General features: G+C 47.6%; 2 protein-coding genes, 1 long non-coding RNA gene and 1 other non-coding gene across 6 annotated transcripts; 1 reads left to right on the forward strand and 3 right to left on the reverse strand.

The window, feature by feature from the left end:
• Positions 1-927: 927 nt before the first annotated feature.
• Positions 928-7,742, reverse strand: Vgn (vitellogenin). Its single transcript, XM_031989328.2, has 7 exons — positions 7,573-7,742; positions 6,311-7,032; positions 5,316-6,221; positions 4,174-5,221; positions 2,437-4,053; positions 1,885-2,312; positions 928-1,600 (listed from the first exon to the last, which is right to left on the reverse strand). The coding sequence occupies exons 1-7, from the start codon at positions 7,658-7,660 to the stop codon at positions 1,040-1,042; spliced, it is 5,370 nt and encodes a 1,789-aa protein (XP_031845188.2). The 5' UTR covers positions 7,661-7,742; the 3' UTR covers positions 928-1,039.
• Positions 7,743-8,558: 816 nt separating this feature from the next.
• LOC116432437 (alanine--glyoxylate aminotransferase 2-like) lies at positions 8,559-21,384 on the reverse strand. 3 transcript variants are annotated; one of them, XM_076371084.1, is made up of 11 exons: positions 20,979-21,384; positions 20,407-20,543; positions 19,084-19,442; positions 14,483-14,565; positions 14,257-14,375; positions 13,234-13,468; positions 11,192-11,285; positions 10,878-11,086; positions 10,413-10,638; positions 9,692-10,090; positions 8,559-8,942 (listed from the first exon to the last, which is right to left on the reverse strand). In XM_076371084.1, exons 4-11 carry the CDS (start codon positions 14,545-14,547, stop codon positions 8,829-8,831), a joined length of 1,461 nt encoding a protein of 486 aa, XP_076227199.1. In that variant the 5' UTR covers positions 14,548-14,565; positions 19,084-19,442; positions 20,407-20,543; positions 20,979-21,384; the 3' UTR covers positions 8,559-8,828. The 3 variants fall into 3 exon arrangements, with proteins under 3 accessions (XP_076227199.1, XP_076227196.1, XP_076227198.1); XM_076371081.1 differs by lacking the exons at positions 20,407-20,543; positions 20,979-21,384 and adding an exon at positions 16,197-16,569 and having other exon boundaries at positions 19,084-19,415; XM_076371083.1 differs by lacking the exons at positions 19,084-19,442; positions 20,407-20,543; positions 20,979-21,384 and adding exons at positions 16,197-16,569; positions 16,791-16,935.
• Positions 13,322-17,104, forward strand: LOC143174940 (uncharacterized). Its single transcript, XR_012999481.1, has 2 exons — positions 13,322-13,470; positions 16,821-17,104. It is a non-coding gene; the product is annotated as an uncharacterized LOC143174940 (long non-coding RNA).
• Positions 21,385-21,634: 250 nt separating the features above from the next.
• Positions 21,635-21,716, reverse strand: TRNAS-AGA (transfer RNA serine (anticodon AGA)). Its single transcript has one exon. It is a non-coding gene; the product is annotated as a tRNA-Ser (tRNA).
• Between the last annotated feature and the right edge of the window lie 2,725 nt (positions 21,717-24,441).

Below are 24,441 nucleotides of genomic sequence, written 5' to 3' on the forward strand. Positions count from 1 at the left end.
AACATCGCCTCGATTCCACTACTCGCAACTCGAAACTGACCCTCGATTCGTTATCGCAGCTGCACCATTTGCTACGGACGAAACAACGACCGGGCGTGATCACCAGGATCGACGAGTCCCGAGTCACGTTCATCGAGGAGATGCTCAAGTGTTTCAAATATAGAGGGTACACCGGCAGGAACGCGGTCTGTTGTCGGGGCTGCGATATAGATCCGAGGCGATCCTTGATCTTCCGCGGCACACGCTACGAGAGATGCGAGAGAGAGATCCGCGATATCGAAAGGGATTTGCGGGCTGGGACCGTGCCAGTATTTAGAAGTAAGATTAGATGCTTCCTCTTGCGCAACGAGATACCGACCACCGATGTCGTACAAATCGTAACTTTGTATTCCGTTATGAAAGAGAATGTAATGTCGAAATCACGTGTTAGCGAGTCGGAACTCGAACCTACTACTACTATAAGCTTCTGTTTCACCGTGCAAAAGGCTGTAAAGGAGACAGAACAGCGTAGACTCTCAGAAAACGATGAAGAATTATGAAATCCCCAGGCTTCCCTTACGAGGAACAAGAGAAAATGAGGCGCGAGGGGAACAGAGGGCGCAAAGAGGCTTCCTTGCACAACCCACGCGAGACGGCTTCGATGAAGATCGAACAGAAAACCAGCAGGCGGACGTGTCGATTGAAAGAAGACGCGTCGACTAATTCGGAAGATCCCTGTGCCGGGATAAACGAGCTTTACGAGCAGATAAGGAGCATGGATTGCCGGCTGAACCAAATTCGACTGAAGTGTCCTATTCACCATGTCGCCCTCTCGTCCTGAGTGCCACTTAACAGTAATCCTATGATCCTCCTAATGATGGATTCAAAAAACCCAGAACTGATCGGGAACTTCGAGATCACAGACTAGGAGGAGGACAGACTGACGAATTATATTGAAAAATAAATTTTATTAATACACGTTTGCGTCAGATATAAAAGAAACTACATCTGCTAACTACTACACTAGCTACGAAGTGGAAATACAAGAGTGTCGCGCTGATTACGCTTTGCACATGAGAGGAACGTTGATTTGCCGCGACATGGAGACCGGTTTCTGGCTGAGGTCGGGCATGGCGCCTTTCTCGATCCTCTTCTTCAGGTCCAGGGAAGCCGTGTTCTTCTCCATGCAGTGGAATTGGTAGCTCTTGTCCTTGGTTTCGACAGGCGAGCAGCCAGGGGCGCAGGCAACGACTGGCCTAGTCGAGAAGCAGATCTGGTCTTCCAGCTCTTCCACTTGGGTCTTGTGGGTGTTGCAGCGTTTGTCGATTTGCTTGTACTCGCCGCGCGGGTAGGGCCATTTCTCGACGATCTCCCTTCCGGCGTCGACGTCGCTGATCACATTGCTCTGCCGGGCCTTGGCGATGGGGCGGCACTCTTTCTTGGCCTCTTCCGCGTTCACCACGGAGTCACCCTCGCACTGCTGATTGGTGAGTGCGTAGGAAGCGATGAAGTGCTCCGATTTCCTCACCATGCAGTTCTGAGGGGCCACGAAGTCGTTCGCCGCCTCACCGTCGAAGTTACCGCAGAGACCTCGCACTGCGCCGCGATAGTCGTCCGAGGCCTGTGAACATTGGTTTCCGATTAGCTGATACGCTCGAAGAGTACCGGGTCCATGACAAATTCAATTTCTAAGATCTAATCTAACGTAATTGCACAGTGGAAAAGTCTATCAGTCTCAAATCGCAGTGATACAGTTATGACACGCGTCAAACCTTGCCATAGCTGAAAGTAGCTAAAATTGCCGTAGCTAAAAGGTTAACAGTCGGCTTACGGAACATCAGTTGTTCTAGGAACAATGCAATAGTGTTAATTTCGTTTCCCCAATCGACTGGAGCCTCGTCTCACCTTGATCACGATACGTTTTCCGTCGTAAATCAGCTGCACGTCTTGCTTGTCGGCGACCACGGCGATGGAGTTGTCGGAGAGCCTGTTGATCTCCAGGAGGATCTCATCCTTGCGTCTTTCCTGGAAGTTCTTCTCCCTGGAGATCGGAACTTTCTGCGAGTCTACGAGCACCTCTGGCTCGGTCTCGCCCGGCAACAGCACGATCTCCCGTTTGCCAAGCATGATCTTCACTTCCTTGCGTCCATCTCCGACCTCTTTGGCCAAGATGCTCACGCTCAGGTCCTCGGGGACGCGCTGCATCTCACCGGGTTGCTCGGGGTTCATCTTCGGGTAGGTGGTAAAGAGCACGTGCCAGCAGTTGCCCAGTCTGAGCGGGTAGCTGTTGCCGTCGAAGGTCTCAGCCCTGGTCTTGTCGAGCACGCAGGACGCTGAAGGGAACGAAAGCATCGATTGAGGACTTTCACGATCAACGATGCGAAAGAATGATTTCCCAAGGCTTCGCTAGCAGTACAAGAAACGTGAACCTAACATCAATGCACAAAGTTTACTTACATTGAAGATCTTCGTCGAGCAAGTCGGGGATGTCGTTGTCCGTGTTCCGGTCCTCGGGGTAGACGTCGAACAGATCCGTGCCAATGTCGTTGATGTGCACGTCCCTGTCCGACGTGTGAATGGCCACGTCCATCATGTCAAGATCTTTCGACAGCTTGGTCGTGATGTCGATCTTGTTCTTGCCAGCGTTCTTCGGCTTGGTGGTGTGCACCGTGGAGTCCAGGTATTTGCTGTCGCTGAGCATGTCTATGCCCATCTTGACGGCGTACATCAAAGGCTCGGAGTCGATGTTCAACGACAAGTGCAGCTCGTCCCAGATCTTGGCTAAGGCAGCGGCGGTTTGGCAGTCCCTGAGAACCTTGTTGCCCTGCATCATCTGCTCTTCGCAGGTCTTCGCCACGGCAGACTTCTCGATTTCCTTCCTCATCTCCGCGCTCTGCACCGCCTGTCCCTTAACATTGATCTGCTCGCCGTCGGCGCAGTTCACGCCGAAACGGATGTCCATGTCGATCTCCTCCTTGGGCAGGGTCTTCATCGCCATCTCGTACGACGGGATGGTGTTGTCCGGTTCTACGGAGTTTATCGCGGAGCAAACTTCGTACTTGAACTCTTCCGAGGGAATGTTGATTTTCCAGAACAGGAGGATCTTCTGCTTGTTGTCGGCGTTGCTTTCGGACCAGGCAGCGGTGAAAGCGTTGCGGCTCTCGAGTTCGCCAGGGATCTGCAGTTCAACGTCCACCACCGTAGACCTGGCAGCCTTGATGCCTTTGCCGACCTCTTTCAGGAATTGCTCCCGGCGCTCCTCGCTGTTCGATTCCGTGGTGGTCGGCACGACAGCCTTGGCCTTGGGTATCCACGGTTGCTGTTCTTCGGGTTTCTCGTTGCGTTCCTTCTTCGACACGGTGAGGATCAGCGGCTCCTTCTGCTCGCCTTGCAACCTCATCACCAAATTGAGCGATCGGAATTCGTCGGTGGCGTCGGTCCACGGGAAGGTGAGCAGGTTCTCCATGTCGATCTTATTCCAGTCCCAGAACTCTTCGTCGTTCTCGCAGCCTTCCATCTCCAAGCGGAAACTATCAATGTCCTTGCTAGGCAGAGCGAACGTCTTCTGGGAGTTCATCTTGCCGATTATACGATGGGTGGTCTTCTCGGTGAGCAAAGGTCGTTGGCTGAAGATGTCGTGACTAGCCGTGAACGGCACCACGCTGTAGTGCAGGAGCCGAGCGTGTTCCTCGCCCTTCAGAGGCCACAGTTTCACCCTCATGCTGCCCTTCACCGGATTGACATCAGCGGACAACCTGATCGGCGCGTAAGCCTGTAAGTTCATGTCCACGCCGGCGATGAAGTGCTGATGCTCGAACGGCGCCAGGAAACCGATTCTGCCTTGGATCTTCTTCGAGAAGACGATGCGGGTGTCGAGCTTCGCGTTCACGCTCATGTCCAGGCCAAAGTTCATCTGACTCTGTCCGCTCATCTTGTACAGGGTAGGTGCCTTGAACATGTAGACAAACGGCAGACCCGTCTCCGTGGGGAAACTCAGAGTGACCTCATAGGACATCAGCTTGTTCAAGTTTATGTAGCCACCGTGCTTCGGGGCCATTATTTGCTCCCTGATCCCTAAAATGTTCGAACGGTCTTTTGTGAAACAGATCACTCGAATCGCCAAGCTAAACGTTCACTCGGAGTCGGCCGTTAAGCCGATTTCACGCAGATCGCAATAGAATACCAACTACTCACATGCGGGAATCTTGCGCAGAGTGCGTCCGTCGAAAGGCAAGAATTTCGAGCTGAATTTCGAGTCCAGCAGGATGTTGCCCTCGATCTCGATCGGCTCCTCGGGTATGATGTGCAGCTCCTCGGCGAGTTTCTCGCACAGCCATTTGCCGGACTGTTCCTTCTCCTCGCTGTCGAGGGACATCTCCAAGATGGGTCTCACGCTGGACAACATGGCGAACAGTTCAGTGGGCGGCACCTGGAAGTCGCCGTAGCTGTCGTAGGATTTAACGAAGAGAGCGCGGGGAATCACGCTGTCGTCGCTGCCGATGTAGTTCAAGATCAGTCTGTTTATCATGTTCTGCCGATTGTTCACGGTTTCCGAGACGAATCCGCGGGAGTATTGGTAGCTGTACTCGTTGTCGTCGAGCAGGTTGACAGCGGCGCGAGCCTTGTTGGCCAGGTCCTTCAATTCCGGGCTCGTCAGAGTGGTGATACTCTGGAGGGTGGACTTCACGGCGGAGTTGACGTGCTTGCTGGTGTCGTAGTTGGTGAACTCGGCCATCCTCTGCAGCATGCTGACAGGCGGGTTGGTCTTCATCAGCAGGAACACAGCGGCGCAACGGACTTCGTGGGCCTCCATGGTGTTCAGGTAGATCTTGTAGAGCACGGACCTCGCCAGTCTAGGGTTGATGTCGGCGAGTTTGTTAAGAGAAGCTACCATCAGCGTCCTCTGGAACACCGTCACTTGCTCTTTGCCCTCCAGGTAAGGCTCGAGGACAGTGAGGATCTTCGGGTGAGCGATGCTACCCAACGCCAGGATGTAGGTCTGAATCTTCGGGCTGTCGCGATCGGTCACCGCTTGCTTCAGTTCGCGGGCCAAGTAGGGGATGTACTCGTTGACGACCGTCTTGTCTTGCTTCGATATCATGCGACCGAACGTGTGCACCGGGTAACGGTTGTGGAGCGTGCGGCTGTTCACTTGCGACAAGCGGACCAGTTCGGTGAACGCTAGTATAGCTGTCGCGCACATGGTCCTGTCGTTCTTGACCTCGGAGCTGGTGGCTAGTTCCTGAACAATGGACATTCAAGAGAAAATCAACCTTCGTTCTCACACTAACGAGCTTCCCTTGAGACATCAAGTGCTTGAAAAAGAGGATACTCACAAACATGGCCCTAACGTATTCGGCAGTGGGCGTCAGCGCGGTCTTCGGGATCCTGGAGATGACGCTGGCAGCCTCCAATCCAGTGATGTGGTTGTTCTGGATCCATTTCTTGATGGTGAGCAGAGCAGGCCCGGTGCCAGCCTGAGTGACGGCGTCTCTGAACACGGCCCAAGCGTTCTGCTTAACGGCCTGCGTCTTGTCCTTCGTCTTCAAGTCGTTGATCGAGATCTGTATGCTGTTCTCGACCTCGGCCAGTTGCTTCCTGTTCAGGGTGCGCAACAGGCTGGTCAAGATCGTGAACTTCTCCAGAGTCTGCTCTTTGGGGATGTTGCTCGCTTCCTCCAGCTCGTTGGCGATTTGGTAGATGATGTCCTTGGAGACCTTGATCGTGTCGATCGCGCCGGTGTTGCCGATGTACTTGCCCTTGTTGCCAATGTAGTTGGGCAGCAGAGGATTCTGCGGAGCGTCCTCCAAGGTAGGCTTGGGCTGCCAGAAGCCGCGATCCTCGCTACTGGCGATCGAGCTGCTGGAATCGCCCGAGCCGGATCCACGGATGTTCAGCAGATTTTTCCGTACCTCCTCGCTGGAGCTCACCGATCGCACACCGTCCGAGGTGACCAGTTGATTGCTGTCCGTCGGTTTGCCTGGTCTGCGTTCCGCGAAGTCCGTGAAGGGATTATCGTAGACGAACACAAGGTTGCCAGTGGATTCTGGCTCGCTCGGGGACGTAAGGCGATCGGAGATCGGATTGACGCGCTTCAGGGTCAGGTTCATCTTGCTCATCACTATACCGTTCTGTTGGTCGTAGAACCTCGGGCTAACGAATAACTGGCTGGTGGTTACGGATGACTGAACCGTAAAGCGTTTCAGGCTCCCGGAGATGACGATCCTGCTGGTCGACGATTTCTGTAAGGAGCATTGATTAGTATCGGAATCTCCCGAGTGCCCTCTCTTCTCCGATCTACGTTCATTTACACCGTCATCGGCGCACTCACCGAGAGGAATTCTCCGTTGTCGTTGGTGCCAGGCTCCCAGTTGGTGCTTCCGGTGATGCCCAAGTGATAGTCCACGCGCTGCTCGCATTTGCTGAAGTTCTTGGTCTTCATGATGTCGATGTGGTGGCCGTCGCCTTTCAGCTCGGGCATGGGTACCAGTTCGGGCTTCAGCTGGATCATGGGGTCCGGCAGAGGCGTGATGTCGTAGCGCACCTCGCACTTGCCAGCGACCGAGTCCTCCATAACGGGGAACGAGCCGTAGGGCTCCTCCTCGTTCGGCACCTGGACGTTGCTCCTCGTCCTGATCGCGTTCTCGCCCAGGGTGTCCACCTGCAGCTGGCTGACCACGCTCTTGAGCAGGTTCACCTCGTAGCTGGGGATGCCCTTCTCGACGATCAGGTCACGGATCACTCCGCGCTTGACCTTGATCTCGAACGGCTTGCCGGTGATCGGCAATTCCTGCAGATCGAGCATCTGATCCGAGATAGGCATGTCCCAACCGTCCGGCAACTCCTTGTGGATGTTGGCGAACTGGCCGCGCGACAACTGTGCTATCAGCGTGTGCGGGTCCTTCACTTGGACCTTCAGCAACGCCTTCAGCAGGACGCCCGTGTACTGGTCGCCGAGTTTGTCGAGACCAGTCATCGTGCGACTGCGCACCAGGTAAGAGTACTCTTTGCCGACCTTCCAGCCATGGTCGAAGTCGGCTGAAACTGTCCCCGCTGCGGAACGAACGTGATTTTAGCGTTGTCGAATTGTCTGCGTGATAGCGACTCGAGGATGAAAATTAGGAATGAAGTAGTCAGTCGAAGTTCGGACCAATCAGAGCGCGCTGGGAGGCTGGGAGTCACGCCCAGCCGTGACTGATTGGTCGGGACTGCGAGTGAGTCGCTTAGAAGCCTTAGAAAAATTGAGGAAATTAATGTTTTGACTTCTGAAATGATTATACAACGTATTCAGAAGCTGTAACAAGAAGGGCTTTCTGACCTAGAAACAACGAGAAACGAGTGAATCCTTGAATAACTAAAAAGAATATTATTTATCCCATGGAAATTTAGAAAGATCAGGAAATAATTTGATCCTCGGTGAGCGTGGATTACGCGGGAAAAATATTGTAATCAGAAAATTTGAAACTGTACTCGGAAGTCGATGTTTAACGAAGATTTCATTTCAGGAAAGGAAATGAACGTTCTGGTGATTAATCGAATTCTGCGATCGTAGATGTTTGATCGAGCAACTTGGATCGTTCTGGGTTCACTTACCAAGAACTAAGAGTGTCAGAGGTAGCCACATGTTGATAGTCGTTGGACAACCACTAACTGGCAATGTGCTTCTGCATCTCCGGAACATTTATACGTAAATTATGTCGATTCAGCGATAACAAACACCGTGTAGCTCGGCATAATCTTGTTGAATGGCTGCATCAACACTTTTATCAATCCCCGCGGCTCGCATCAGGATGTTGGTCACCTCGGACTGGGGTCAAGACATGTCGTGATTCAACGTTTCTCGAAACTGGCACAGTTAGTTGATTAGACCACTTGAAATTAACCGACACGTGACGGTAATGAAGATTTCATAGATTATTAAGAAGAAAGTTGAAAAGTATCGAACTTAAATTCTTTGGATTGCTGTGAACTGTCAGCCAACGAGTACCTTGACACATATTTTACTTAGATTATAATAGTTGTAATGAGTCGTAATCAATAATATTTGCTTCTTAGTTTAATTGATAACTATAGTGACACTAGACTATAATATTAATCATTGCATAACTGTTCTATACGATTAATCTGTGTTATTCTCAAGTCCAGGTATTTTTCATCCACTTCGTTTATTTGCCAATAATCAACGTGTTTTCACAAATAGTTGTTTTCGATTATTTGCTAGATACGTATCGATTACGTGGGCAAGATCAACTATATCTGCTTGGTTTATTAATGTTAAAGCGTTTAAGAAATGCACGTGGGGTCACCGGGTCCCGGAATACATTGAAAACATGTAAACTTCCGTTGGCCTCCAGAACGAACTAGAAACTTTATCCGTTATCTGTGCTCGTTTTTTCTTCGATTGAAATTTGTCGACGGTGCGACGACTAATCGAGAAACGTGTAACACGCGCATGATCATTCCAGCTGAAGAAATCGCATCGATCTCACAGCTTCCTTGGATCTCTGCGACTTTCTTCCTTATTCCTCCCGAATAAAGGTAAGGCTTTCATCGTTCGCAAATAACAAGATTCTCGTGTGTAAAGAAAAAGTATTGTTTATTAAAATATATTTCACACTTGTCAGATTCTCTTCGTGCCATTCATTATCCACGGATCTTAATTCTAATCGCCTGTTTCTTCACCGATTCAACAGGTCTGCATTTCTTTACCCTATATGTACATAAAATGTTCAAAGTTTCGAGTAAGCATATATACAAGAAAGTCGTGTAACGATAGACATTCGCGTACACAGATAATAATACTATAAATCGCATCGCACCGCGGTTTACGAATATATTCCGTTCGGACGTTAATTCGCGCGAACGAGGAAAGTTTTTCCAGCGGTGTGATTGCTGCTGCTGCTCTCCGTGTCCACGTCCATTTGCGAGATCGTCGCTTTTATGATCGTCACCGGCTCGTAGTTCTGCAACGAGAAGTTCCCAGATTAAATGAAATATTAATCACGGATCGTTTAAACGAATTCATTCGCTGCATTCAACGTTCTCAGTGTCCTGATATTAATTCCATTCGTCGCTCTCGAAGGAAGGTTTATGAACCATCTCCTCAACACTAGAACCACCGTACCAGTCAAAATGACTGGTTTCGATTTTTTTAGCAATTATTGATATTTTCGAAGCATTGAATATTCTTACAACGCTTGTACAAGGGGACTCATCGAATTTCTGGATTATCGAGAAGAATCGAGGCACAAGATTCGCAAGCACGTGCACACGCCGGACAAATATGCTTATGAGCATGACGTGCAGCTGCAATGTGTAACATTGCGCTCTAGGAAAAAAACCAGAGATTGCGCTTTTACTCGCAACAGTTGCAGAACCTCGTGGAAAAATCTAATGTCGCGCGTGCAACTTTGTTTTGTGCCGTTACATCGACCGGATGCAATAAGTCAAAACAATCGTGCATAAGACAGAGATAACGGCTTCTAATTTCCTATCAGCGTCTACAGATAATGTCCTGTTTTCAGAAAAATATCTGCATCCAGCAACTTTCTCTGTCATTTATCAATTATTAACGATAATCCTTCGGAATCAACTGTTACTATCAGGACGTCTGTGTTTTTCTGTCTAATCTACCCTGTCACCTTTCAATTTTTCAAACTATTCGTAATAATCTTAAAAAATAATCTGCTTTTATCAGGATATCCTGAATTACCTCTTGAAGCTCGATATCCACTTCCTGCAGGACCTCGTCGAGGACGGATATCAAATGATTGACGTTTTCAATGGAGAACACCATCGGCGGTTTGATTTTCAGGATATTGTCGTCCGGCCCGTCGCTGCTGATAAGGACCTTCTTCTCCTTCATCCTGGAGACAACGTAATTCGCCTCGGCAGTCGCCGGTATTCTCGCGATCCTGTCGCGAACCAGCTCGATACCGACGAACAATCCCACGCCTCGTACGTCCCCGATGATCTCCCATCTTTTCTGGAGCTTCCTCAGCTCGGACATCAGGTAATTCCCTACTTTCAGAGCGTTCTCCTGCAGGTTCTCGCGTTCCAGCACGTCCAGCACTGCGTTCGCGATCGCGCAGGACACTGGGTTGCCACCGTACTACGAGAGGAAAGAAAATTTCGAGTGTTTTACAAGAGGGAACAGAAAAACAGGAAGCGTTGGGATTAATTTCTTTCGTCCCCCTTTAACTGATTCTTGGGAGTTCGATCTAGACTTCATACTTTAAGAATAAAATTACTATCTTTTTATTCAGTTTATAATTTATATATATATAATTTATATTTATGTCAACGTGTCAAATTCAATTTAACTGAACTCGTTCGGGAATCCGAATACAAACTCTTCGAGTTGAAAAATTTGACTTTGAAAATTCGAATTTAAACATTCGTTAAATCAAGCGAAATAATTGTTGAGCACTCACTGTGTTGAAATAATCGATGCCAGTGTCTTTGAAGCTCCCCGCGATAGCAGGGGTCGTAATGACAGCGGCCACAGGGTGGCCGTTGCCCATGGGCTTCCCAACGGTGACAATATCCGGCACAACGTCCTCCCCGTACAACTGGAACGCCCACACATGGCTTCCGACCCTGCCAAACCCGACTTGAACCTCGTCGGCGATGCACAGGCCACCGTGTTCTCTGACGTGCCTGTTGAATCAGTTTTCATTTAACAAAGACAATGAGCGAACACGTTCGACACAATTGATCGAAACGTAATGACCAGCTACATTATATCGTCATGAGCATTGAGGTCTGTTTTTCCATCGCAATTGATTAAAATTTTATTCAATCGAATCCATAGATTGCATTGCCAATTCTATTTGTAACAGTGCCTATTTCGAATTCACTTGAAAGCTAAATCCTCTTCGAAATACAATCGACATTACCTGTACACGTTCCTGAAATAATTCTGCGGCGGCAGGATCTGTCCACCGACAGACATCAGGCTCTCCGCGATGTACGCGCAGACGCCACGGCCCTGGGACTTGAGGTTCTGGCAAATGTTTCTCACGTCGTTCGCGTACTTGACGCCCAGATCCTCGCCAGGGTAATCGGTTTCACGGTACTTGCCCCGGTAAACGTCTGGGCACGGTGCCTGGAACAATTCAGACCGATTTCGTAGTCGAGTAAATTCCACTTGAACCTGGATCTTTAAATCTCGGTTCAATTCTACCGTTCTCTTCACTGTAGCGAATCTTACCACGTGAACCCAGTCCTTCTTGCCAGGCCCGTTCGGTTTGTTGAACTTGTACGGCGATATATCGATCATCGAGGTCAAATGGCCGTGATATGCACTAAAACCAGAAAGAACAACGTTGAACGGAACGATTCATCGAATCGTCGCGCTCGTCCGAAACGACCCCCGTGTCGACTTCCGTGCGACAACGTCGCTAAGAGAACTCTCTTCTCTCCCCTGAAAATGATCACGCTGCCTTCCTCTTGCCGTCGAGCGCACAGTATCAACATTCAGCAACACACGTATCATTTGCTCAATTGCTTGAAGTTACTCCTTCGTTTAGCATTCGAAAGGAAAGAAAGCGAAGAGCTTCGGGAAAGAAATATGCGAGACCGTTTCGACAGGCGGAACGCGTGCGATGAAGAGGCTCGCGACGGTCGTTCGCGTCATCAACGGAACCTGATTGCGACTCGATGTGCCTGGATGCGGTGATCGTTCGCGGCTCATTTGCGAAGCGGTTGCGTCGTTTTGCAAGCGATGGATGCAACATGAGGATCGCCATTGCGACGTGTCTAGCGTTCGACCCTCGGAAGACTGCTATTTCTGGCTTTGTAGGTTTTCGTGTAACGATGCTTCTAGAGCTATCTTCTTTGGAAAATGTATTACAATTGAATTTCAATTCCTAGTGCTATGTTTTGGAAAAGTATACTGCAATTCTACTTCCATTTCTAGAGCTATCCTCTTCGGAAAATGTACAATTGTTCAATTCCTAATATTATGTTTTGAGACAGTATACTGCAATTCTACTTCCATTCGCTAGTTTCTCAGCTAGAGCCATCAAACGAGAAACAAGGCGAAAGCTCTAGAAGCAGTAGACCTATCAAAACCCACCGTCGTCCGAGGGTCGAGCGACGCAATCCCGGTCAGATAATCGAATTACAATTCCAATCGGACGAAGCATCCCCTCTCGCACCCGTTCACAACACACTGCTCGTCTCGAAAATTCATCCAAGTCCCGAGCGGAACCGGTCGAGCCCGGTAACGCCCGCGGAATTCCGTTCCGTCGGCTCTTGTCGTTCGTGTTCACCTAAAACGACAATAGCTTTATGTTGTCTCGCCGATTCCTGTGGCCGATCTCCGTCCCGTTGGTCCCGTCAGCGTTCGCCGGCAGCTGCAAACAATCAAACAGAAAACCCGTACGATTAGTCGATGAGTGTCAGGCGGTGTTCGCTCGTCGGTGCTTCGTTATTCGAATCCCAAACCGGCGGTCTTGCGACCCTCGTCACTCTATGGGACGTCTGCGCAGCGGTAAGGAACGTTTTCACGCGGCATGCAGTGACGGAGAGATAGAGAAAGCGGGAGAAAGAGCCTAGCCAGTTGAGTTCGGCCCAACCTACGGTCGACGGTGTCTAGATCGCAACGGATTTCACGGAATTCTCGGCGCTTCTTGTCCGTTCGGGAACAAGTATTTGCATGATTCTTGGCCAACAAGAAATTCTCAACGATAAATCGATGCGCGAGCCGTTCGCTGGACAAATCGATCGACTCCACGTTTGGAAGTTCGCGAGAGATCGTCAAATTTCATTTGCGTTCGTTTTATCTACGAGCGTACCGTGGTATTAACACTGGGTTCACGGATGTTTATCTCATTGTTTATTCTATCTTTTCTAAGAAGATCGATGTTCGTTCAATCGAATCTTAGAAGTTCTTAGAAACAGAACTATAGTTGCATAGTTGCATCGATCGACACGCGAAATGAAATTTAACCCTTAACGGAGCAATTATTCTCGTAATATTTACAATACGCGTCGAGTATCGTGCTGGATCGCTTCTGTGAACCTCTTTCTTGTTATCTGTGTTAGTTTTTGGTAAGTCAGCTTGAAATACTTCCGGTCCGTTAAGGGTTAATACACGTGAAATTGACGTATCCCGTGAACCTAGTGTCGTTTTCTTAGTTTCTCTTTCGTGGAGTTGATCGTTTCGTCAAAGAAACGTCTCGTGTGTGTAAATGTATATATACATGAATCTATATATGTATCGATATTTTCCCCTGGACGATCACTTACTGATCGAGAGTGATGATATCCTTGTTCCCGGTGTGCGTCTGCGCGAGACGGAGGGCGAGATCGTTGGCTTCGCTCCCCGAGTTCACCAGGAAGCACACGGACAGCGGTTCCGGAAGGAGAGAGGTCAGTCGACGCGCGCAGATCACCAGATCGTCGTGCAGGAAACGGTTGTTGGTCGAGAGCAGTGCCATTTGCTCTTGGCCGGCGCGCACCACCGTCGGGTGACAGTGGCCGACTGTAAGTCAATCAATTTTAATCGATAGGTTCCTTCGGAATTCATTGCTTTCTATTCGCGACACCTCGGAACAATGAATTTTCTTAATTAATCCGTTTCTTTCCGTTCGCGATCAGCTTGTCGTTTAATACTTAATACTCACCACAATGAATCTTAGTCATCATTAATCGCTAACTGTTTCAGCTTCATCATTCGTTAGAAATCTTTCCTTTACTCTAAAGCTTCAGATCCATTAGAAATAAGAATATCGTGTTTCCAAGGCAATAAATTATTATGAATATTATCCTGTTACCAGTGAACTGACACTCGATTATCAATAAAACTGAACGTTACAGATTGCTCCTCGGAGAAATATAATTAACACGACGTTCACGTTGAAATCGATGAACGAAAACAATCCTTTGTTAACACTAGAGCTACGTACCAGTCAAAATGACTGGTTTCAATTTTTTTAGCAATTATTGATATCTTCGAAGCATTGAATATTCGAAATGATTTTGAAAATAGTTTCATTTCAGTACTATAACGAATGTCTGAAGAAACTGAAAATAATCTGTTACAGTTTTTATAGGAATTGCATATTAATTAAATGCTCGGTAGTTCTAGTGTCAATCAGTTGATTCTTCGGAGTTCGATCAAGATTTCATACTTTCGGAATAGAATTATTATATCTTTTGATTTATAATACTAAAAATCCTGGACAGTCGTCGACAGCGTTTACGTCAACGTGTTACATAGCATAAGAGATCGGTAGAAACGTTTGTACGCGAGTTAAGGTGCGTCCATACCGTGCGCAACATTGTTGATGCAGTCCAGATAACGATTCCCCCTTTCGTCGTACATGTACTGGCCCTCGGCTCGCACGATCTTCAGCGGGTTCGATTTGTAGAACAATTTGCATGCCTGCCTGTGAACCGATCGTTCGTCTGTCTTTGATCCCCTGTTCCTCGACGCTCGTCGCCGCAGCAAATATTGATAATAGCAAATAGGAGAGGCGATTAGGCGGATACTCACCCGATATGCCGCTCCCGAAGCCTAATCGTCTCCGACTTCGGCATCCGTTCCAATGACTCGGCCATGGCGGACGATCACGATCTCTGGAAAACGAAACGATCGTTTTCTACGTTCCTTCACGTTCGAACGTTTATCGTGCGCGATAAATCCTAAACACTCCGTACTAGACGATACTAACGATAGCTAGGCCGATCTTCGCGCGAAGTCGAACGTTCACGGACGCGATCGGAAACATAGAATTATCATAGACGAATGTTCTTTTTAACGAACGCGTAAAAATCTGCGGTCTGCCGACAACGAAGCTCCGTTGCGAAAGCAACGGTTCAGCGTTGCGAAGGAAATATTGAAGAAACGATCAAGTAAACGATGAAGTTACTTGGTAAATGCAGCAGCAGCGTAGAAGTGTGCGAAGATGGAAGTGACGTTGTATTTTAATATTGTATATTTATATTGTGTACGGTAATTCTCATTGTTTGCGTATTCCCGGTATTAATAAGGCTGATGTTAATCGTTCATTATCATGCATCATAGATACGTTAATCTCGATTACCAAAATGATCTAGCGATTAAGATACATGTTTTATGGAATGAACAGAATTCACTGCGTCGATTTTGTGATTTCCAAAATTTCAGCGTCGACGGATCGATTAGCACCCCTTGCAGCGAACGAGAATTGCCGTGAGTATTCGTTCAAACCTTTCCCCATTGTACAATCGCGTATCGCGTCAAGTAGAACGTGTAAGAAAAATATGATCAATCAGAAGCGAATAAACTATGAACGATAATCTTTCGTTGGAGGCCGTTCCCCATGGGATAAGTAATTTTCCGACGGCTGATAAGTGCACGTGATTACTACGTGGAAGTAGTAGCCCCATACGCTCTTTCGCCCATAGTCCCCATGCCTCGAGATAAATCGCGTTCACAGGGAACAAATTAGCGAGATACTATTTCTTAATAATAGAAACTATTCGATAATTATTCGAATCAAAACTCAAAACTAAAAGAATAATGAAATGACACCGATACTTTCTGTACTAAAAATGTAGACAATTTATTCGATTTTATTCAATAGAAATTCTTCACGGAAAGATCGATCAATAAACAGTTGATTCAGAAGAGCCAAGTTTCAGTACACTCAGAAACGTAAACAGTAGATGCCGAAATCCGGCGATACTCGCGAGATGCGGTGAACACGTACATCGATAAAACGATATTGTCAAAACAAGTTTACGTAGGCGATAACGCGTATTAATTATAGCTCAGTTGCAGTTCGCTCTTTCGACAGTGTGCACCTAGGTATACGGTCGCGTTACGAAATAGCGAAGTCTCGTTGTGAAACCAGCGCGTGCAAGAATGCACCGTTGCAGAGGGAATATCGAAGAAAAGAACCGAAGATAAACAATCCAGTTCCTTCGGAAATGTAGAAACGAATGTTAGAGAAAGAAGCTTATCGAAGTAACCATATCGTCGTTTCCAATACAATAATCCAAACGAACTGCCTAACAGCTTAAGAGGAACAATACGAACCGCTGTGGTGTACGCAACGTACATTATCAATTATTTAATTATACGGTTACACGGTACACGCGGAAAGTGGAGTGCAGAGCGAGCTCTAAGAAAGCTTCGAGAGGAAGCGCGACGGAGAGCGATCTCGTAATCGCGAAACGCCCACGCGACGCGCCGGAAGCGAGAAGCAGAGTCAGCGGGATCGTACCTGAACTCGTGGTAATCGTAAGTCACGGTTCCTCGACTTCTGAATGCAGCCGTCAGCTGAGTGCCGCGACCTACTCCGGTGACGTCATATATAGAGCTTGCCGATTGCCGGGAAGAAAGCGGGGGATACTGCGCGCGCACTGTCCTCTTCGCCCTAAAGCGATATTAGAACGCGTTTTGCGATCCCCTCCACCGTCGTTCCCCGAGTTCGGACACTATCAAACGAGTTCGTAATCTCGGCCGCGGCGAACGGGCTGGCAGGAACCACGGCTCGATCGTTCCTCTCGTCGATCGTTTACCTGCTCCGCCTGTCGAGCGGTTCCTCGACGGTTTCCACGAGACCCCTGATGCTCGATGCACCCCGTAGAAGTTGTCTAACCGAGAGAAAGTTGAATATTGGAGCTTCATTGGATTTAGATCGAATAGACCTTGAATTAAACTTGTACACTTAACACTGGAACTACCGAATAGACTGATATTTCTTAATTCTTTTATGGAGACTGGAGGAGTTCGTTTATTAAGATTCATATCAACTTGTGCTTTTGATCCATGTGGTGGATCTAGGGTTAATTAAAGTTGAGATAAAGTTATATACTTTGTTGTTGGTATCGTCGGTCTGTTTCAGGAAGGAGCCGCGCTGTCTACGAGTGGGTGGGATGGCACTTAAAGTGTTGAATCCATCAACAAGTAGCCTATTACGCGTTCTAGCCGGTGGATGGTCGATTGTGTCTGGCACAGTGAGATGAAAGGAGCTGGGTCATTTCCGACTGACGATAAGGTTTATCGTCTACGCGTTCGACACTAATAGTCTACATTTTGCGATGCGTATTTTAATAGGTAGAAATGTAACTGACAATCGTTAGTGTCCTATTGTCTATGTATTTTTTGTAATATATGGTTTGGACTCTTTGTATGACTACGCTGTTTCTCCATCGCGGCGCAGGAGCGTAAAAATGGCGACCGGCGGACCATCCAACATGGCCGCCGCCGCAGCCACCTCCGAAATTCGCTGACGCCTGTAAAACTTATTATATTCTGGAAATAATTATTAATCGCATCGTTTTGCAGTACAAATGGAAGCAAAACAGATCAGGAATTGTGTTTTTAAATATATTATATCCCTGTGATTGCGATTCAAGATGTCACGAATGCAAAATGAGAACTTGATAGGCAAATTGATCGCTTCCGTAATGTTATCGTGTGTTTCCGTGAGATTAAAAGCTTCCGCTGCAAATATGCAACGACACCTCGCACTGCAAACGCAAGAATAGATCGATTAGTACGTGTACAAATCTTTAAAACATTCACTGCTGCACTAATTAACGCTGAAAAAAGAAGCAGAAGGACAAGTTGGAGGATTCGAATAAAATTCCGCTAATATATTTCGACGCGTTTTCCAAAATTCCAATGTAATGGTCGGAGAGAAGAGGAAATTCACTAGGAAACATAAACAGTTCAGCGAGCTGAAAGTCAGAAATAGATCGATCCGAATGACCGTGAAGAGTAGAAGCGCAGTGCAATTGCGTCGAGCGTAGGAGTGAAACTATTATAGCGCCTGTTTTGAATACTATACGATCGCAAACGCAATTAACAATGCGAATATTGCGCTAATGAACAGAGCACGTAGCACAACACGTCTTTCGATCGAAAACAATATTTTTCTCATGCGCTTCCTGCAGCATTGCCATCACCGTGTCGCAATGCTACTTAACGCACTTAACGATTTCATCTTCGATCATCTTCGTCCAACAATCGGAATTCTTAATAATTACATTCTACAGAGGCTATGCTCTCCAAGTTTCTGCAATGTTAAGCATAACAAGCACAGCCGCACCGAAAAGATTTACTGCTCTATTTGCTTCTGATAATGAAAAAGCTACAAAAAATTTAGACGTCGCGGTTCCGCGCGATACGATCTCGAATCCGATTAGCTTCGATTGACAAACAGCTCCGCAATCTCGAGCAAATTATTACATAGTTATTGGAACTTTACTAATGCCCGATCTCATTTTTAGAAAATCCGCGCGATAACGATAACGCCTGACCTAAAATCGTCTCGGAGCCTCGAAAATCGGCGACAACCGGCTCGGTAATTAGATCAGCGGTGCAAATCTCTCGATATATTCATCGCGATGAGAGATCGAAGCGCAATTCGCGTTTAAATTCGCGATCGGACGTCTTTTCGATTCGATCGATGACTGTTCGATTAATTCGTCTAACAGTTGGAGGAGGAACGATGACGTCAATCGAAGCTTTCGGCCGTTCACACTCCGAGATTCCCGTTTCGTAGAGAATTATCTGGATTAAGGAGTTTGCTCACCCCGATACGCGAGCGTGAGCGGAACGTGACCAAGACGGCGGCGGCCGATTACGTTCCCCCAGCGATAAACCCGGCCTACCGTACGCGTGCACATGCGTTTTTCAGCTCGCCGGTATCATTCACAAATACCGGCCGCGAGCGTGATTGATCCCGCGTCGTCGCGCGAGCCCCTGCCGTTCGATTCGGGCTCGTTCGCGGCGCTCTTCCGCCCGAAACGTTGTCCTTCCGACGAAAACAGATAAAGATCCGACACACTCAATCTCGAACATAAACAACGCTCTTTCGAAAAAACATCTTGAAAGCTTTTTCAGCCGGTTATCTGTGGAATCCCGTTTAAAAAATTCGAACCCGTGCACACCTGTCAAACAAAACAGAAGCCACGGAGAAAGAAAGATCGTTAGTAAAACAGTTTCAACGAGCCGACCGTTGGCACACACGAGATCGTTCCCATAGATAAAGCCGTCCCCTTATCGAAATTCAAATTTAACGAGTCGAAAATTAAGGCGGTGCTTGTTTTTCCGTCGATTTCAAGGTTCGTCCTCGTCACGGAAGAGTAGGAACTGCAAACCTTGTCCCGTTGTTCGAAGGATCTCCAGCAATACGGCTGTCTACCGCGAACGGCGGAAGAGGAGCATCGGAAACGCGAGTACGGTCACGTTTCGTCGATGATTTACGAACGATCCGGCGGGCAAAACACGTTCGCGGACGGCTGGTGGTCGCGCTGTCGCCGTGAGAGTCACTGAAACTCGCACGTCTATTGATAGTTTCATGCAAAGGAGGGCGGCCTCGTGTATAATAATCGCCTGACATTGGCATCGTGACTGACGAACGAGCGCAGAGTGACTTGGGCGGCCGTTTTTCTCGACTCGATGCCCGGCTACGCGATCCGGCGTCCCGGTCGTCGTCGATTTCCGAACTCCACGGCATCTGCAATTACCCAGAATTCATCGAAACCGTTTAATTCCGATTCTTACAAGTTGGACAGCACAAGGCACGAATATTTTCATAAGTATTCGCCTGATTCCGATCACCGGCGATCGATCGGAGAACGGCGATCTCGAGTAGAGAAACCGGCGCAATCTCAATGGCCAAACAGGCTCTTTTCTAACGGACGTTTCTCGTGGAAAGTTTCACGACCTCTTTCCTGGTTATCGTAGCCATTGATAAATTATCGCCGCGAATTCACGTGGATAATACCAGTGAATGATCGCGCGCGCGTGCCGGCGCGGCTCGTCCGCGAGCCAGCCGGCAAAATGGCGGGTGATCCCGACGAGGATGCACGTGCTGCGTATTTACACCATGCATACGAATCTGATTAGCGCGTCACGGTTGAGTTACAGGCAGCTCTATTTTGCACTCGAGGGCACTCGGTGATTTTCCATCGCCATTATTATCTGTTGCTTTTCGTTCGACCGGCTTATCGCCGCGTAGCGTCGCTCGACGTGCCCCTAGTTGAAATTCGCCTATCCCTATGGTAACCGATGCTCGGATCATAGATTCTACTAATTGCTTCGCTTCGATTCAGTTTTCGTCGGCGAACGTTCGAAGAGATTTCTTTTCCTCGCCGAGAACGGGGAACTGTAGGGACGTCATTGATATTTCTTAAGATCGAGTGTAATTATTCCATCAGATAGATTATCGTTCGAATCGGTTGACGCCAGTCCCGCTCAACAAACAAGAATCCCGACGGTCCAACGGTGAACGTTGAACCCTCGAGCCGACGCGATGGAATTTCGACTTTCCGAGAGTAAACTCCGAGGATCTCTAATCGAGAAGGCGGCTCGTCGGAAAACATGGTCAGCGACACGTGCCGCACGTGGACGATAGTGATACACACGTGATAGTCGCTATCGCGACGCCGGTAATCTATTGTTGATACGCTTGCACGAACCTCTCGCTACTGTGTATGGGAGCACATGCATCCCACATTCGTGTGCCGACAAAAATCCCGACAAGCCTCAGCTGCCGCTGGATAAGGCATCCAGGTCATCGCGAAACTGCTCGCCGCTGATGGAGGATTCCACGCACCTAGAAACAATAGAAAAACGATGAAAAAGATTCTTATCGTTCCCCCAATATATCTCCTTATTAGAAGAATCTACTGCAGCATTATGTATTTCACAATTAGCTGATTACAAAAATAACTGGAATCCTTTAATCGGAAAAAAAATCAACCATCGGATATTTCCAGTCGAGTGAGCAACGACTCGATACCGCGTCTGATCGTGTCTACGCCAGGAATCTCGGATTCATGTTTATTAATCAAGGTATTTACACGATTTCGAGGTTCTATGTAAAACTCGAAGAAACTTAATCGCTTCGTAAAGACCATCCAAGGATAAGCGCGATTAATCTGAGCGTCAAGAATATTACTGCTCGGCACGGGTGAATGTGTTCGGTGAAAAACAGCGGGAATGATAAAATTGTACGATCAAAATAAGATAACGGAGGTTAATGGGTTACGTAATACGTCCACCAGAAGATAAAACGCGATCCGTCCTCCAGTGACACGGAACGTTGATCCACTTCTATCTTCCTCGTTCTCTTCTCCCGTTTGTCCTTTGAAGCACCACGATCTCCCTTAATTGAATTACTCCGACGGCTGTAGCCTTAATTATCTATTGATATCTGCGTCTGGCGCCTCGCGCGTATCTGTCGCACCGTTCCCGGTCGTGTCTCGGGGCAGTATGCAAATTGCAAATTGTTTTCCGCGGCTCCATTGGCTAAACGGCCTGCCCGCGCCCGATTATTCCTTCCACTTGCGTAAGAGGTCACGCCAGCCTTGCCGATTATCATTCCCGCGGACATCGGTGCTGCGAGCGGCTCGGTTGGATTTAATCGCGCGAACCGCGCGGTGCATTCTGAATCGCCGCTCGACGATCGCGGCGAACCGTCAGTCCTGATTTAACACCGGAAATAACAATGGAGAATACAAAGTGGCAGGTTCCAGTGGAAAACTGGATCTCCGCTTGGCGTTGTCCTCTACTTCGTGCAATCTTCTGTGGAGACATTAATTGCAACATATTTACAGCTGAAAAATTCAGCGATGTTTCAACGAGATCACCGTGGGAAGAGTAACGTAACAATGAATATTTAAAAAAAAAATATAGACAACGATTCGCAGTCGGTAGGACTCGAACCTACGCTCCCAGAGGGAATCTGATTTCTAGTCAGACGCCTTAACCACTCGGCCACGACTGCTACGGCGGTTAGCATCGTCAAATTGGAATTTCTCTATGTATTATGATACACTGATAAAAGAGAGGTTACAATTCGAGATTTTTCTAATGGTTAATTAATATTATTTCGTATAGCTCGTTGGAATATGAGACTTTCTATTTGAAAAAGAAAAGTGAGGATACTCCATACTTGATCGTATCTTGGTAGATTAACATTAGAATCAGATGGTCAACATGACCCATTCCTAAATTCTTCTTTTACAATTATTGGAAAAATAATAGATTCTTTTCTAAGAAAATTCTAAAGAAATTGTTTTAGCAAACTAAGTTTTGTGGTAGTCTCGAGCACTTGGGGTTTCTATGGAAAGATTTTGGAAAGTTGACTGCTTGGTAGTTCCAATGTTAAAGATTCCTCGATGTTTACGTAATAATAAACAAACGTGGATTGACATTAAAAATACATGGAGATCAAAGGCCATCAATTGGAAAAAAAGGAAACACTGACAATCGTCATCGAACGAAAAGGAAAGCGAGCGATCCAAGATGGACGGGTGATCGTAAACATATACACGTGGCCAGTGAAATCAAAACTTGTATTTCATCGTATCGATACAATAGAAAGATAACAGACGGAGGACGCAATTATAAATCGAGATGTATTTAATAGACGTTATTAATATATTGATATCTACGTTTAATCAAGTACAGCGGACCAAGTGGCTTTTTAATCTCGCGGCATTCTCGTTCGCCGGCGGAGCCGGAGGATCGTTTCCGTCGAGGCTGTTGCACGAGGATCGTCGGATCGTCGACGGAATAAAACGCACGGTGTCGCGACTCGTCGAATCGGACACTGATCCGATCCCGGTCTGTTCCGCCGGAACTCCCCCCGTTCTCTCCTCGCACCCTCTCGACAATTTTTGAACACAGAAAATCGCGTCGATCTACCATACTCACTGAGTACAATAACGAACAAACTCAGAGAAGCTCCGACGTTCCCTCTCCATTCTTAGATTTACAAGGTTCCATGGACGACAGGGAATTGCCGAGTTGACCGGAACGTTCTGTCATCGGGTCTCGCCGAATCTGTCTCTAAATTTCACTCGATGCGTCCCTCTTTCGAATCGTTCGCCGCCGAACGGTAAAACAATACAAACTTTACATTATACTCCCGATTCTCCAGAGAATCGATCAGATTCTACGCGGCGGAAAGGGCGGAGAAAGATTTCCTAAGCCGCGTTGCACCGGCGCAACGCTACCTCGACTAAGTAATTAATTGATATTCCTCGGCATTCTACATTCCCCGGTGTTCTATGTTCCCTTTAAAGTCGGGTTAATCGATAAATCAATGGACAACGACGTTACGCGAATCTCCTCGAGGATGAAAACGACAGAACCTTTCGATCAACCTAATAGAATCCGCTGGAAAAGACGGCTGGAAATGGAAACAACGATTCTTCGAGATGTTCCAGCTCCCCCCGTACCGTTCGTCGGGCCTAATCGTTCAAGCCTTAAACTATAGACACGAAGCACGTAATCGAAAAGCGCTGATAAAAGGGCTCCGAGAGTGATCGCGCGGACTTGTCCGACGAAAGCGTCGTTTCTTGGAACAGCCTGTACAAACTTGGTTTTCCTGCTCGTTCGCGTTCGTGTGTCGCGCGGGAACTCGCATGCGCTCCCCGGAAATTTTCATCGTCGTATAACTATTTATGTATAAACACACGCATGTACTTTGATCCGCACAGGGGTCTCGGGTGTTTTTATTTAGTTTTCCTTATTCTCAGGGAGGTGTCTAATTCACAAAGGACCAAATACTCTTCGCAAATTCGGAGGAAACGCTTCTTTCCTTCTTTCCCTTGTCGCCTCTTTCTCTCTCTCTCTCTCTCTCTCTCTCTCTCTTCCTCTCTCTCTCTCTCACGTTCCGCCATTTTTTTTCCTCGAAATTTTCTTCGTGTTCTTTTTTTTCGTCGATCAAGTGTAAAAATATAGATATTTCGTCGCTTTCCCATATATTCTCTTTTTTTTTTGTTTAATTACTCGTCCCGCCTTTCTCCTACGATTGTTTAATACAGAAAGTTACGCGGCACGGTGCTCGGCAAGTGTTCCAGCCGCCATTACGATTCGGGGACGTGTTTCTGGGAGCGAGTCTAACGGGGCGGACTACGCTTTGGATTATTGTACAATTTGCTTTTCAGTTTTCACGCGAACGAAGCGATCGTCTCCGAAGAACGGTTTTCATTAAAATTTCACGGAGCGACTGTAGGCTCGCGTTCGAAGCTTGTAGCGTAACGCAACGCAGTTCGCAGGTGTTTACGACTACGCTTCCCGTTCGGCGAGCCTTCAACCCAATGATTCCGCGCTTCCGCAATGCGACAGTGTTTAATTTACAAGTCTCGCATGCAAAACCTTGGCAGGCGCTCGCGTATGTTTCACTTCAGAATTCTCCGGGCATAATAACGACGGTTAGCGACTACCCCGTTCCTTGAATAACAAGTTCCCGATTCAGCAATATACTCCCGAATATTCTACGAAGCTTCTAAAATGACTATACACCCGGACCAGAACGCCGACACACGCCAAGTTCCCGATAAAACGAAATTCTACACTTCCAACTGCCAAAATCTTTACCGCGACCAATCCTCGACTACATCGTTAATAGCTAAGGGATACTAACGAGCGATTAATAACGAATATTTCAGAACCCGATTCTCGAGAATCGAAACTGAATTTCCGGTTTCCGAAACTTCCAA

This window comes from Nomia melanderi, chromosome 9 (genome assembly GCF_051020985.1).
Source record: "Nomia melanderi isolate GNS246 chromosome 9, iyNomMela1, whole genome shotgun sequence".
NCBI classification, from domain to species: domain Eukaryota; kingdom Metazoa; phylum Arthropoda; class Insecta; order Hymenoptera; family Halictidae; genus Nomia; species Nomia melanderi.